At 53.8% G+C, this 14,089-nt stretch overlaps 5 protein-coding genes across 5 annotated transcripts; 3 read left to right on the top strand and 2 right to left on the bottom strand.

The window, feature by feature from the left end:
- Window positions 1-1,410: 1,410 nt before the first annotated feature.
- On the top strand, window positions 1,411-3,986 carry PUNSTDRAFT_129080 (uncharacterized protein; the record flags this gene model as incomplete). The annotated part of the gene is made up of 15 exons (XM_007378248.1): window positions 1,411-1,851; window positions 1,911-2,071; window positions 2,133-2,186; window positions 2,235-2,307; window positions 2,379-2,649; window positions 2,703-2,747; window positions 2,816-2,920; window positions 2,969-3,052; window positions 3,103-3,141; window positions 3,197-3,217; window positions 3,269-3,516; window positions 3,572-3,595; window positions 3,646-3,801; window positions 3,874-3,913; window positions 3,967-3,986. 15 exons carry the CDS (start codon window positions 1,411-1,413, stop codon window positions 3,984-3,986), a joined length of 1,782 nt encoding a protein of 593 aa, XP_007378310.1.
- A 592-nt stretch (window positions 3,987-4,578) lies between these two features.
- Window positions 4,579-7,066, bottom strand: PUNSTDRAFT_129079 (WD40 repeat-like protein; the record flags this gene model as incomplete). Its single annotated transcript, XM_007378247.1, has 4 exons — window positions 4,579-5,049; window positions 5,107-5,664; window positions 5,712-5,798; window positions 5,855-7,066. 4 exons carry the CDS (start codon window positions 7,064-7,066, stop codon window positions 4,579-4,581), a joined length of 2,328 nt encoding a protein of 775 aa, XP_007378309.1.
- A 363-nt stretch (window positions 7,067-7,429) lies between these two features.
- Window positions 7,430-8,510, top strand: PUNSTDRAFT_139948 (uncharacterized protein; the record flags this gene model as incomplete). The annotated part of the gene is made up of 4 exons (XM_007378246.1): window positions 7,430-7,638; window positions 7,693-8,096; window positions 8,153-8,414; window positions 8,481-8,510. 3 exons carry the CDS (start codon window positions 7,430-7,432, stop codon window positions 8,242-8,244), a joined length of 705 nt encoding a protein of 234 aa, XP_007378308.1. The 3' UTR covers window positions 8,245-8,414; window positions 8,481-8,510.
- Window positions 8,511-9,204: 694 nt separating this feature from the next.
- On the bottom strand, window positions 9,205-10,012 carry PUNSTDRAFT_58886 (uncharacterized protein; the record flags this gene model as incomplete). Its single annotated transcript, XM_007378245.1, has 3 exons — window positions 9,205-9,226; window positions 9,279-9,539; window positions 9,606-10,012. The coding sequence occupies 3 exons, from the start codon at window positions 10,010-10,012 to the stop codon at window positions 9,205-9,207; spliced, it is 690 nt and encodes a 229-aa protein (XP_007378307.1).
- Window positions 10,013-12,126: 2,114 nt separating this feature from the next.
- Window positions 12,127-14,084, top strand: PUNSTDRAFT_117183 (kinase-like protein). The gene is made up of 8 exons (XM_007378244.1): window positions 12,127-12,399; window positions 12,462-12,593; window positions 12,649-12,837; window positions 12,890-13,126; window positions 13,180-13,353; window positions 13,411-13,423; window positions 13,483-13,748; window positions 13,820-14,084. The coding sequence occupies exons 1-8, from the start codon at window positions 12,241-12,243 to the stop codon at window positions 14,072-14,074; spliced, it is 1,425 nt and encodes a 474-aa protein (XP_007378306.1). The 5' UTR covers window positions 12,127-12,240; the 3' UTR covers window positions 14,075-14,084.
- The last annotated feature ends 5 nt before the right edge of the window (window positions 14,085-14,089 follow it).

The following is a 14,089-nucleotide window of genomic DNA, read 5'->3' as shown; positions in this document are numbered from 1 at the left end:
TGCACGGGCTCGCCTTGAACTCGCATTTGCGTCTTGGTTGCTTGCAGGCGTGCGCTGACACAGCGGGAAATCCCTGGAATCTGGGGAAAACATATAACAAAATTATTCTATAATAACTATGGTTGTTACTGACATATTTGCAGCTAAGCTAGTCTGAAGTTATGACAGATTTATCTCAAGGATGCAGATATATGTCAAAAATATGAATACTTTCCCGGTCTCTTTGCAGTAAGTTTGACATCATTTGGGTCAACTTATCTCGTAGCTTTTCTGAATTATTTTGGCAATTATTTTCGATATATTTTGCCCAGATTCAGCCTGTTTGCCGCAGTGCATGAGCGGCTTATGCATGGCAACTCATGACATGACACAGATATGTACCAGCCGTACATGCATCTCTTTCAAGTTATCGACCTGCCTGGCATCTTCCCCTCCAAGAGCGGATCTACCGGGTCTTCTTCTCGAACGTGCACGATGCTTACGAGACGCCACGCCCCTACGAGCCTGCGATTATCCAGAAGGGCATACTGTACTTTTACGACCATAAGTTCGTCCCCGTTCCCCCCTACCCTTGAACTGAACCTAAATCAGGGTTTTGTCCCCTGTCCCCTCCCATTTCGGCCGAACCTTACTGACCGTGGGAGCTGTTGATACTTACTGTGAGAACAAAGCAATCTGATTGATATCAGTTCATGAACTTCCCACGGGTCCGAACTTACAGCGTGTCCCCTGTCCCCAAGGGGTCCGCTTGAACTTATGGTCGTAAAAGTACAGTATCTATATGCGTGCATCCACGTGTATTACGCGACCGGCCCGGCCCGTACTTACGCTGCTCGACGGTTCGATATGCTCAAGTAGGTTTCATTGGGGGTCTCATGTGCTATCTGCTTCCTTTCATCACTACGGTTCATTGGAGCTCGACCCAAGTCTTAAGAACGAGGCATGGAACTGCTATGCCGAACACAGCCAAGTTCAAACTCGCCTCTTCCGTGTGTTGTCGAGCCTCACGCAACACCGCCAGCATATATATATATACGCAGTACACGATGATCTCTACACTTACTTCTGCCTTCTCGCCTCCATATGCTCAAGACATCTTTTCCCCGTTTACTGCGACAGCTACTCGACTTGCTTCGCTGTTATCTTCGACAGCATCGCGTCCATCGTATTTGGCATGTACTCGGCGGATTGTTGCGCATGCTCTTTCGACGTGGAGGGAGCCACCACACACACCCGAGGACTATCGCTGATGGGTTACAGGGGCTATACGCGTCATCATGCCTTGGGACGTGCCATTCTACGACGAAGGATGTAGTTCTAGCTTCTCGGACGCCCAAGGTCTCGTTATTCCAGCGCGGCAAATCGAAGAAACCCGAACACATCGCTCTTGACATGACAAACGTTTCTGCCATGTCCTCCCGGTCAACGAATAATTTGCTCGCGGTTCCTGGCGCGAGGTCTCCCATGGACAGTCAAGCCTCTCTCTCGTCTGACGTCCTCGCCCCAATGTGCGAGAATAAAGAACAGAATCCGTCGTCCATCAACATCGTTCTGCCTAGCGTTCCCCTTGAGGGAGTCACTCTCCCGTCAGCTGAGTCTCTGGGCATGCCTCCCGCTTCCCCCACCGGCTCCTGCAATGCGTCCCATTCAATCACCCGCCCAAGTTCCATCATAGTATCGGTAACGTCTCCACTCGAACATGAAGCAGGAGCTCGAGACTCCTTCAGTCCGCAGTGGGAGGACCCCAGCGGTGACGATAGCGGAACGAGGGGCTACGATTTAACTACGGGAGTCGCAAATCCTCGCTCGCACGCTGCTTCAGCTCTTGCAACTACTGCCGACACTGCATCAGTCAGTCCATACTCTTAGCCAGGACCCAAATCGTTGAACTCCCTCTCGCTTTTATATAGCATTCTCCAGTAGTAGCCACTCCAGCTGGCGTTACGCCCGCAGAACCAGATTTGACGCTAGGCCCGCATCGTGAAGAATACCCTAATGACTACCTGCGAAGTTGGGCAATATTACCTGTCGATACCGACTACGTCAAGAAATATGTGCGCGGCCTTAAAATGTGAGCGGCGACGGTGGTGCCTCGCTGGATGTATCATGGATCTCATTCTACATGCCGATAGACCTCGTCGCGAATCGACGTGTGAAGTTCCGCCCATGACGATCAAAATCGAGTAGTACGTAGTATTGCACGTTCAAAGCCATTCTCTCACGCAATCACTCAGCGGACCTGCGCCAGACGGGTGGACTCGCCAAATTCATCCCGACGGATGCATCTACTTCTGGGATCCGAAAAGAGTGCGTCTTATTTCGCTGCATCACCATCTCGATACGAATTGCAAGTGACATGTGCTTTACGCGGTCACTAGCGCATGGTCACAGGAGCAGATCTCTACAACAAGGAAGTCCTAGCACGCATAGAGAAGAGCGCAAGGCGTCTCGAAACTGTTAAATGCAGTCTCGGCGAGGAATTTCCAACCAACGCAGAAATCATGCTTGAGCTCCCTGACACCGGAGATGATGCCGAATGCTACTACTATTGCGCGAATCCGGACGCGCGAACACTATTTTGGATTAACAAGATGAACATCGGATGGACTATCAGGGAAGTGAAGGGAATCACTGAGCTGTCCCAAGCAAGTATGAGCGGTTTGCTATCTCAATCGTGTGTTGTACGCTGAACGCGTTGTCAGAGATCGAGCTCGAAGCTCTGTATTGGTATGCCGACATGTCGCTAGGTAAGTATCGTTGCTCATCAATCAAATCAGACCAAAAGACTCACTCTGCATAAGGTTCATGAGCCTAGTTAACGTCCGAACCAGGACTCACTGGGAGCTGTTTCCACTCGATAGACCGGTGGCTCCAGACTTGCTGCAGGAGTTGATCGGTATGATGGTGCATGGTGGTGTTGGTATGCTGAAAATTCTTTGGCAACAACGTTGCGTTGAAGGACCGTCAGATCAGGCAACCTCGAGAAACTCGACATTCCCATACGGTATCGAAAAGGTGATGATGCTCGTGGAACTGCTCAAGAATATCAATTGTAAGGACATATCCTCCGCCTCATAATTGACTAGCACGATCATAGAATAGTCGTAGAGAACGCACATGGATACTCCGCTCAAGTTGTCGGTAGGTCACACAGACTGTCAACGGAACGTTCACTGATGCTGGCATGGATTGCAAGGGCGAGTAATGAACTTCATCCGTACGTTGAAGTTGGCCTTCTACGAGAGACGGGATGTTGACGGTTCTTCAGTTCACACAAGGTTCCTCAACTTGTATGGTCAACGAGAGGCAAGACTCAGCAGTTGGGAATCTATCTACGAAGACGCTGAGGGAGCTCCAACTTTGCTGATAACCATCTTATCCCCGCTCCTGTTTTTTGCCCCGGACATTCATATGAGGAACCTCAAGCGTATATGGGTGGACAGCATCATCGTGGAATCTGCCTGGAAGCAGTTCGTCGATAACATCGAGAGGGAGTGGGAAAAGTATCTCATCCCGGTCTGTTCAAACAACATTTGAGTCGATACGCGAAATCTTACCCTCTTCCCCTTAGGCCACAGTTCTGCTTTCGGTCAATGTACGCGGTTGTCGCATCGGAGCCTGGTAGTCTCTGAACCTGTTCTCCAGCTAGCCTTTCTGGCAATTCCGAGTGTAGTTCAGTCGAACCAAGCCACGAACCTCCAGATCTTGTCAGCGCTCACTCCTAGTCCCGCGAGTCCGGCACCGTCTCTCGCACAACTTGCGTCGTACATCTCAACCGCTTCCTCCACCGGAACCATCATTGTATGTGCCATTACTAGCACGTTGAGAGTGGTGCCTGATTCGTCTTTCGAAGATTGGTCTGCTGCTGGATAGGCATTATGGAAGGAGTCATCGCATGACAGCTGGAGAAGCGGTTAGCTTAGATCATGTGTCTTCTTCGAGCCACGTATTGACGGCTATACCCAGGCAAATGCGCTTGCTGCTAAACAACATCCGGTATATGGCATAGAGACGCTCGGTGAGGATTCCGGAGATCGACATTTGCTCCATCTCACATGTCATCCCAGCCATCCTCTATTCTCTGCCATACGCACTTATGATGTGGGGGTGCGTGCATCTTGCATGCTGTCTCAACCATACGCATGCCCACCCGAACCTCAGCATGGTTTCGTTCGCCGTGGCATGCTGTTTGCTCTTTTTCCAGAATACCGACATCAGAACATGGATCCCTTTAGGTATTGTCTGTTCTATAGGGTTTTCACTCACGATCTGGTGCATGATCAACGTCTGGGATTCCGCTCACCCATGGTTCAACCAATTTTTCACTGCTATTCGCACCTCGAGGCCCGCACGTTTCCTGATGGATCGATGGGAGATCATGACCCGCAGCGCCGCTACTGGGAGCGGGGTCGAATGACGGTAAAGCGCTTCCATTTTGCATCACGACGACCTGAGGATACACCCTCGATCAGTGAGCCCGGATATGCAAGGGAATGCATCTTTGTACCGCACTCTACAGCGACGGTTCATGAGTGAATAACATTATCTTCAATGTCGTGGAATGCAGGCGAAGCCTAATCATTCACTCTCGTCGTCCTCATCCTCATCTCCGCTGTACTCCTCCGCTTCGTCGTCGATGAAGCCGTTAATGCGTGGTTCGCCGTCGTCTGATTCATCATCCTCATCCTCATCGTCTTCGTCTTCATCCTCCTCGTCGGTCTCGTCCTCCTCTCCCAACTCAATGTCCTCCACGCTCCCTTCGTCATCGCCGCTCTCCACCTCGACCTCCATCTCATCCTCATTCTCCTCCTCGTCTTCGCTCTCGCCCTCCACATACTTCCTCACCTCCTTCTGCGGTCCCTTCGCACGAGCGTTCGCCTTGGCGCCTTTAGGCATCGCCAACGGCGCCGGCGCGACCGAGGCCCTCATCTCAATTTGGGACAGCACCATGTCGAGACGACCGCTCAAGGACAGCAAGCTTTCCTGTAGCGCGAGCCTTGCCGTGAGCGTCTGATGTAGAGCCGACAACCGCGCCACGAGGTCCGGCATCTGCGAGAAAAGCGCTTCAGGATCACGCTGACGCCCGTAAGTCAAAGAACAACAAACCGTCATAAGGTGTCCGCTATGCACCGCCAGCACCGCCTTCACCCACTTCACGAGCCCCATCCCCCTTTGCGAGCTCGCGCCCCCTCCGCCGCCCTTCGAGTTCGCCGCACGAGCGCCACGCCCGAGGCGCTCCATGCACGCGTCCAAGAGCGGCACCGCGAGCTGCGGCGGCAGCCGACGTACCGTATTCCGCACGAGCGCCGCGTCCGAGTGCGCGAGGCAGGTCTCGAGCAGGCGCGCGTCAGACGAGTGCAGCGCCTGGATGAGCGTCCGCGTGAGCGAGTTCGCCGGCACGGCCTCGCCGCCGCGTTTTGGGGGCTTGGTACGCCCGGGTTGGGCATCGGCGTCCGAGTCCGAGTCGACGGGCGCGCCGAAGGGGTCGTCGGCGCCTTTGAGCGCCGTTAAACGTTCGCCGAGGGTAAGCTCGGCGAGATCGGTATCGAGGGCGCCGTCGGCGGCGCGGAGCGCTGGGTCGTCGTGGGCTTCGTCTTGGCCGAGCGCCAGACCCGAGCGTACTGCCAATGATGACGGTTCCGCGTATCTGTGCGTCGGCGCGCCCTGTTCTATGTTTAGCGCATGAAGAGCCTTTGGTAGTGAACGCTTACAGTATTTGTTTGACTTGGTGCCGAAGCGGTATCGTCGGGTGTGATCGTCACTTCCGCGACGTATTGGCCCGCGTCGTTCGTGTAAGCCTGATATAACCGCCAATCAACAGCTCGTCCGTCACATGGAAAGGACGGAGGCGTACCACATCCTCGAAGATTGGCCGTACGCCGCCGACGAGCCTAATCACCCTCGCCTGACGTTTTCCTGGAACGAAAACGGCGCTGAGCACCTGTGCCGGCGTCTGCTGTCCCTTCTTCTGCGAAACGGATATGGTCGAGCGCGGGACGAGCGTCGGCACCTTCTGCTTCGACTTTTTCGATATTGCCGGGTCCGTGAGCTCGGCAGGAATGGGGTAGATCGTGATTTTCCCGGATGCGGACACGGCGAGGAGGACATTTTCGGCGGAGGATCCGGGGGCGGGTGGTGAGAGGGCGATATGTCGTGCCTCGGCGTCAAGCGGGATGGATGCGGCAAGCTTGCCTTCGACGGTGGACTCGGATTCGAGGTCCTCCGGTATTTCCCATACGTTCACGAAGCGATCCGACTCGGCAATGGAGAAAAATCGGGTTTGTGAGGTAGTGGAGGGTTCGAGGGAGGTGACTGGAGATGCGTGGCCCGTGACGGAGGCGAGGACATCGCACTCGATGGACGAAGAGACGTCTTCGTGAGTGAGGGAGAGAAGCTGAATAGCATGGTTCGCGGCCAGTAGCTCGGTGTCTGCGTCGTCTTCATCATCACCTGCTGATGGTGGCCGAACGGTTATGCAGGAGTAGGGTATGTGACCACCTGATTTCCAGGTGCCTATTACGATACCCTTGACGGGGTCCCATAAGCGGAGAGCGTTGTCTGCGCTTGAAGTCCATATCCTGTGCTGTTTCTGCGAGACTGCGATGGAAAGGATGGAGGAAGTGCTTGCGGGATGGCTGAGCGTGCTGAGCACGCGTCCATGGGCGGGGGAGAATACAACAACAGAACCGTTCGCGAGACCAAGTAATATCACCTCATTCGCAGTAGACGACGATGCCCCTGCGCTTTCCCGCTGTTTCCTTTTTTTCTTGGTCGGCTCTTCGCCGCCCACGGCCTCCTTCAGGTGCGCCCACCGCAAGGCGGTGACCCGCGCGGCATCCACAGAGTACTCCGATGTACAGCGTCCAGTTGATGCATCGTATACCCGTAAACGATGCTTGTCTACGGAAAGGGAGACTAACGCGAAAAGTTGTCCAGTGCTGGAGAAGGCGGACAGAGAGGGAGACAAGGACGAGGACTCGGGTGCCGGTTGGGAGTGTCCGGCAGTGGATACGGGCCTTTTGCGAGGAGGTCTCGTCCGTGTTCGTTTTGTTTTGTGTCCATCCATGGCTACCGTAGAGTCGCTACTTTCACAAATTTTGGAAGAGGGAAATCGACGCCACGTGATGCGCGAATAATCGGGTCTTGATTCAAGCGTCGGAGTCCTACTTCAGAGTACTTCTTACCGCTCTGTTACAGTCAAGGTATCCCTGCGAGGCTTAACTAGAGGAATATCAAGTGGCATTGCTACCGCCCTTCGCGGTTTCGCCTGGTTTGGCGTAAATGCGTCCTCGAACGTCTCCAGTGGCCCAGATAGAAGACCCATGAACGCCACCACTGCACTCTGTGCTGTCCTCTCCTCAACACCCACCGTGAACGCGACACGAAGATCACAACCTCCGGCATAGAAGTCAGCTCGCTGTCTCACTTCATGTCGTCCACCCGGTTCAGGTTGTTCCCTTGGTTCAAGACAGATGATACGCAGAAAGCCACCACTGTCGCTCATCGTCCATCTTATGGAGACTACGTACTATCTCGGCTGCCCCAGGAACTCGAACGCTACGTATTCGAGATGTCCTGTCAAGATGACGTCCGGCACGCGAGAATGCTAAGCCAGGTTGCCCAACGGGTGCGCATATGGTCGCTACAGCTCCATTACCCGGTCGGCCAGCTGCTCACTCGCAATCTATGCAGGGTTTCCCCATTTGTGAAGGAACACGTCCTCCTTGATGCCCCGGATTACGATCGAAGCGTCCGTCAGCTCATGCGCGACGTCAGCAAGCACCCGCCTCCCGAGTTCTACGTGGGGTCCATCATGATCCCATACAACTTGAAAATTCCGGACGCGATCGTCTTCCTTCGCTCGTACCGCAAGCTCCAGTCCCTTGCGTGCTGGATCAAGAAGGAGCATTCGGGGGACATGCAGAATCTCTGGGCCGCGCTGAACGAGCACGCGCCAGAGAAGCTCAGCATCCGGCTTTGGGGCCTCTTTCGTCAGAGCGACGAGGTCGACTGGTCCGCGCCGCTCTTTCAGAGTGTGACCCATCTGGAGATCGTCGACTCGCATCGCGTTTGGCTCGACTGGCGTGGGCTGGCAGGTTTGCCCAAGTTGACCTATCTGAGCCTGTACTCGGATCTGAGGCCGGAAGGACAGTGCCTGATCGCAGTAAAGGACGCGGTCATGGATATTTTGGAGAACAGTCCACGCATGGAAGTGCTCGGGATGAACGCGTCTCACACGGATGACCGCCGCGTATTCGAGGTGTTTGACGAGGTGACGGACCCTCGGCTCGTGTTTTACCGCCTGCGCCCTCACGGTCGCGTCGACTGGGCGTGGAATTGTCACGCCCGCGGCATGCCGGACTTGTACAACGTCCTCGCAGCGTTCGTGGCCAGTAACCCCACGCCCAAGAGCGGTACGTCCACGTTGACCACCTTCCTGCAAGAGCTAGTGTTGATGGGGTCTGCATGGTCACGCGCAGCTAAGGACCGGTGGTGCGACATAGAGATCTCCCCGACCGCCCTCAGTCGCTTCTTTGATCGTGATTCGAGCAAGTGTCAGACCGGAACAGCAGCCTGACAACCCATCTTTGTACCTGCGCAGACCTATGGACTCGTGTGAGGTCGGCGATGACTCAGAGACCGAATGGTCGAGCACAAGAAGTGTATCTTGGACGGTAGGATTCGCGCGTCACATATTTGGTGTCAAGGGTCAAAAGGATTGCTACGAAAACATGTGGTTCATGAAGCGGAGACGTATCATGAGTTTATAAGCACTGTGAATCCTGTTTCAAGGAACAAGGGAGGTCCCGGGTGATGCCTCAGAGGGCCCTCTTGCGGATCTGAGTGCGCTTGCGCGTGGAACGCTTTGCAGCAGCCTGGCAACGCTCGCCGTACGGCAAGTTTCTGCAGGAAAGTAGCCGTCGACGGTCTCGACAACGTCAACGGCCGAACCGCTACCTCGCATCGCCACATCTTTCACGGCCGTTCACCCTCTCTGCCAACCTGCCCCCAATTCAACGCACCACGTTGGCCATCTTCGGCATAGAAAACGCCTCTATTGCACGAGATAGAAGGAGATTTCATATCATGACGTAGCTAATTACATCCATGGTCCTACCACGGCAGAGGGACTTGAGTGAATGGTACGAGTGCGTCTTATGGAACACAAACGTTACAAACGGGCCTGCTTGACACACACAAATCTCAGCCCCGATATGTGCAGCACCTTGTTCGGGTTCTATAAGCACGACGTAGCAATTGCGATGTGATGCACTCACATAACTAGACGAGGGAGTATTGTGAGCACGGAAGCCCCGAATGCGCCCCACAGAAGTCCAAGGCCAGGGCCGCGAGATACATGGATGCCAAAGGACTGAGATGTCCCATCGCGGGCAAGAAATGTTGACGAGTTGATCTTGGCGGTATTATGAATCATAGAGGTCCATATGGCAGCGCCTATCAGGAGGAACACGCTGCTAAACACCGATAACAGCGCGTTCATAAGAAAGGCCAGGTGATTCTTGCCAAACCGCAGCTCTCTGTTGTGGATTCATGAGTGTACGATGGTGGGGATCAGAGCAATAAACAGAGAGACTGACAGCCACAAGGAGAGTCCTGTACACGTCGTACCCAGAATGATCATGACATAGGCACCTTCGGTGAAGCTACCTAAAGCTCTCGAGTCTCGGAAACTTTGGAAGCCCGTAAAGTTGGCAAAAATCTCCGTTGTATCTGTTTGGTACTGGGCCGGAATGTCTGACATCGTTGCTTGGAACGGCTGGAACTTATGTGCAGCTTGCGTTGACGAGCATGATCCCCGATTGTGTTCCAGAAACCCGCAAAAGGAATAAAGCCCCCAGCGATACGACTTCCGGAGGCCGTTGTGGCCCCCGATGTGTGATGTGAAGTTGGATGCATAGAGATCAGATGCCTTTGTGGAATTACCGAGCCAACGAGCAAGGGCCGACCTGTGCAGAGTGAGAGAAAAGCATGAGAACGTTCTGTTCACCATGGACGGCGGCTAGACCTTACCCATAGTTCGCAAAATTGACCTTAACCTGTCCTTGCTCAACATCAGCTCCAGAATCCAGTGCGAAGAACCATGCCATAGAGTCCAGCATGTCAATGAACACGAGCTGGCTTTGACTGCGTACCAAAGATATGCTTGTCGGAGCAGGCGCCGCGTTGATTTGACCAATCTAGTGCTTCAATTCAAATTCAAAGTCTTGGCCCCGGTCGTCAAATCGCATACATGCAACAAGATGAGTAGGACCACGGAAACGACTCTTTCAAAGGTGCGAGTCAACTTCGAGCTGGTCATGAGCTTCCACAGCACTCACGTCAACGACAGCGCAAAGCATGCTATCGCTTCGCCTCGAACTCGCATCGCCAGTGTCTATCACAGGGAAGGAATACACCAGAATCGATGCAGGTCGCATGAAAAGCCACTTCCGTTCCCGAGCCTCCGAGGCATTGACTGTCCACGAGGCGCAGGCGGTGAAAACGCGGGATCTCATGTCAGTCCGAGATTGAGCGCCTAACCTTGCCCTTCACGACTGCACTCCTTGGTGATCATTGACTTTGCCATGCCTGGAGATTGGAATCCGTGGAATCCCTTGAACTATCTCTGCTGCCTCATCTTGCCTATGGGAACCCTTGATGTCGGTCCGCTAGCGAGAACTTCGGAACGGAACGCTGGCGCAAAGAAGTCTCACGAACTTATCATTACGGACAAAATGTTCGTAGGCAAAGAGATTACTTGGACGATACGTATGCATGGCACTCGAAGGGAGCTCACTAGAATGGTGTTATGCAGAACGATCGCACATGCAGAAGGGCTGGTTAGCTTCGTAGATGGTGATTAACCTAGATAACGGTTGCAATGTCACTTGACATTCCAAACATAGGGTATCCTGGGATATCAAACGAAGCCGTTCACCCCAAGGCCACAATGCAAGGGGTAAGCACAATGAAATCCGTGAGACATATTCCGGTCCGAGCATCTCAACCTTCCCTACCCAGACCATAACGCTCTCCGGTTTTCTCCGCTGGCGGATGGAGTCTCTTTGCATAGAGCTTTGGTGCAATGATGAACTCGTTCTGCGTCAATATCTCAACCTGAATGGACAAACTGAAGGCAGCATGTATATCTCCGTAGACACCGTAAGAATGACCCTTGACAAGACGGGCATGTCAATGTACCGCACCCTCACAGGCTGTTTAGTTCTCAGTGCCATTCAAGGTTATGCTCCCGGATAACTTACCTCCAACATGCTCCGTGGCACGGTCGATAGTAAGTACTAGTATTCGGGACCTCACAAAACCAACACCTCCTCACAACTTGGCATCGCCTGCTTCCTCGTCTAGCAGCTGCGTGGCGTCGACTCGGAGGTTGAGCCGTCGATTGATCCCGGCGCTGCAAGATACTCTGGGATCTCCTACTTCATCATGGCTCGTGCTCAGTTTAAACGGAGGTGATTGTCGAATATCATGTTTCCCGATAGTACCTACGTTAATGCTCGTTTCGCACAGTAAAAGAGTAGGGGCTACGCTGGATATGGCCTCAGCACTATATGGGATGACGGTTGAGCGATATGACCTCCATGCGGCCTGGCCTGCGTATTCAAGGCCGGCCTCTTGTGCAACACGCGGAAACGGTGTTCTGCTAGAAGTTCAAACAGATCGACAATGCTATGGCCCGGAAGACGCCATATCAGTCACGGCCACACTGCAGTCGGAGTCCGCAAGCACTTTACGGGTTGAAGTCGTCGAAGCCAAGCTGGTCTCGATGTCTTGGGGCCGAATGGGAGGAGATATCATCAAGATGCAAGGCCCCGCCAATGTCTCCATCAAAGGCGGGGCGGACCACACCGTTAATATGGAACTTGCTGTACCTATGACAGATCCGCCCTTGATGACAGTTGATCGGAGCGCGCTGAGAAACGTGCAGTATAAGCTGTTCTTCGTTGTTGTTACATGTGCTCTCGAATCGGGGATCAAGTTAGAAACCATGGTGGAGATCCTAATCTCTCCATGGCGCAGGTAAGCTGCAGTGCAGTATTTATTTCAGATCCCGGTACTCATGTTGCTTGACTGACTAGAACGGAGTCGGAAGCCATCGTGAGGTGAGCGCATCATATGTCATTTCTGTTATGAATATTCACGTCTTCTGCTTCATCCGCGTCAAGGCAAATTGGTCCGGAAGCTGTCCATGGTCTCACGTACGATGCCGACCGATGTATGATCACTACGGGCAGGCCGCTCCACAACTCCTGGAAGAGCTATGTTGACTCATCTCCTACGAGTCGTTACACTCCTTCTCCCCCGCGCTCGATGTCACCGGCAGTAGGCGGGCTACGATCGAACCCATCTACCGACTCTTTGGCCTCTTCCATCTCGGTGGGATCTCTTTCTCGACGTTGGTACCGTAGAGTAATAACTGACCGATACAATCCATGCAGGTTCCAGTGTGTCGCACCGGCCGTCCTCCGTTGGGTGCCGCGTTCGTTGGCTCCGGTGCTTCAAAGCAAAATGTCGTCGACATCCAGGCCAGCAAGAGGGACTGCGAATGCCTATTGACCATAATATCGTGGGTGAGATGACAATAGCTCTGTTTTGAGAGGTGTCTGTGATCTGAGATTTCGCCAGTCACTCGAGAGCGCGGGTGGCATATGCAGTGTCGATCATAAATCGTCCCTGCACAGCTTACTAGAAGCATATCTAACACAACGGGCGAATAGGGTTGAGCAGACTTGGCCTCATAGCCAGCCGGACGTATCAGCTCTGCTAAGTCTGAGCCGGGCTGACGCATGTTGTCTGATGGATATCATAGACGAGGTTCGTCGCCGGTGCTTCATGTTTTGCTTTGTTTCCCAACGGGTTCCTATAGGCACTGAAGATCGAGATCGGCTCCCCTCACCGATGCATGAGGCTCCTTCGTCGCCTATGCAGCCAATCCGAATGCCTGCCATCGTCGCACATGCTTCACGGTGATCTCGTCAAGCTGGGAGATGGGGCAGTAGCCACAGGAGGCTCGGCGGACGTTTGGTTAGGTCGGTTCGGATCCCAACGTGTAGCGATGAAAGTGCTGCGCATACACGTTGATCGCGTCCAGAAGATAGCAAGTGTAAGTATCGAGGATCGCCTCTACGTTGAGGCGCCTGACGAACTCGATACCAGAAATTTTGCGAGGAAGCGTCGCTATGGAAGCGTCTCTCGCACAGGAACATTCTCGTCTATCATGGAGTCGCGCCTCCGAATTTGTTCCCTCTGTGCATGGTCAGCGAGTGGCATCCGTTCCGCAACGTCCTCGATTACGTCTGTGAACACCCAGAAGCGAACCGTCCCGGACTGGTGAGGTCTCCCATTCACCCTGACTCCGAAAGGACTGACGCTTTCTTCCTCGCGCAGATTCGAGACGTAGGTAGGTACTACCGACGAAAGCGGAGACGGATCAAACCACTGACAGGGGCATTTGCGCAGCTAATGGGTTGCAATATCTTCACGAGAAGGGCATCGTCCACGCCGACCTCAAGTCCGCTAACGTCCTCGTCAAGGCGGATCACCACGCCTGCCTCGCGGACTTCGGTTTGGCCGCCGTGACGCACGATCCGACAACATCCACGTCGTTCGCTACGTCCATATCGACGTACGGCACATGGCGCTACATGGCCCCGGAGCTGTTGCAAGCCAGTGTGAAGTCGACATTCAAGAGCGACATGTACTCGTTCGCCATGGTCATTCTCGAGGTGAGATGCGCTTTCCGAAGGTGCTATCAAGTGTGCATCCAAGTGATGTCTTCGGGGTTCCTCTGCGACAGATATTCTCCAATAGCATACCCTTTCCGAACATGCAAGACGGTCCTGTCGTTACCGAAGTCTCCATCCGCGGGAATCGTCCTCCTCGTCCGACCCAGGCGACGCAGCTCGGCCTGTCAGACGGTGTTTGGCTTACGATGCAACGCTATTGGGACGCTGACCCTGCAGCTCGTCCAGGCGTGCAAGAAGTGGTCAACGTGATGAAAGTAGATGGTTCGCTGCACGATTGTGAATGTCCCTCCTGCGTAGAACCCTAGTGCAGTAAACACCCC

This window comes from Punctularia strigosozonata (assembly GCF_000264995.1).
Source record: "Punctularia strigosozonata HHB-11173 SS5 unplaced genomic scaffold PUNSTscaffold_1, whole genome shotgun sequence".
In the NCBI taxonomy this organism is placed as follows: Eukaryota; Fungi; Basidiomycota; class Agaricomycetes; order Corticiales; family Punctulariaceae; genus Punctularia; species Punctularia strigosozonata.
Note: the sequence above shows the minus strand (reverse complement) of the source record. Positions and strands in the feature narration are given on the sequence as shown.

Excerpts from the sequence above, each read along its gene's own strand:
- PUNSTDRAFT_117183 (XM_007378244.1), top strand. The coding sequence starts at position 12,241 with ATGATCACTACGGGCAGGCCGCTCCACAACTCCTGGAAGAGCTATGTT. Across the intron at positions 12,594-12,648 it reads TATTGACCATAATATCGTGG|TCACTCGAGAGCGCGGGTGG; the intron begins GTGAGATGACAA and ends AGATTTCGCCAG. Across the intron at positions 12,838-12,889 it reads TGATGGATATCATAGACGAG|GCACTGAAGATCGAGATCGG; the intron begins GTTCGTCGCCGG and ends GGGTTCCTATAG.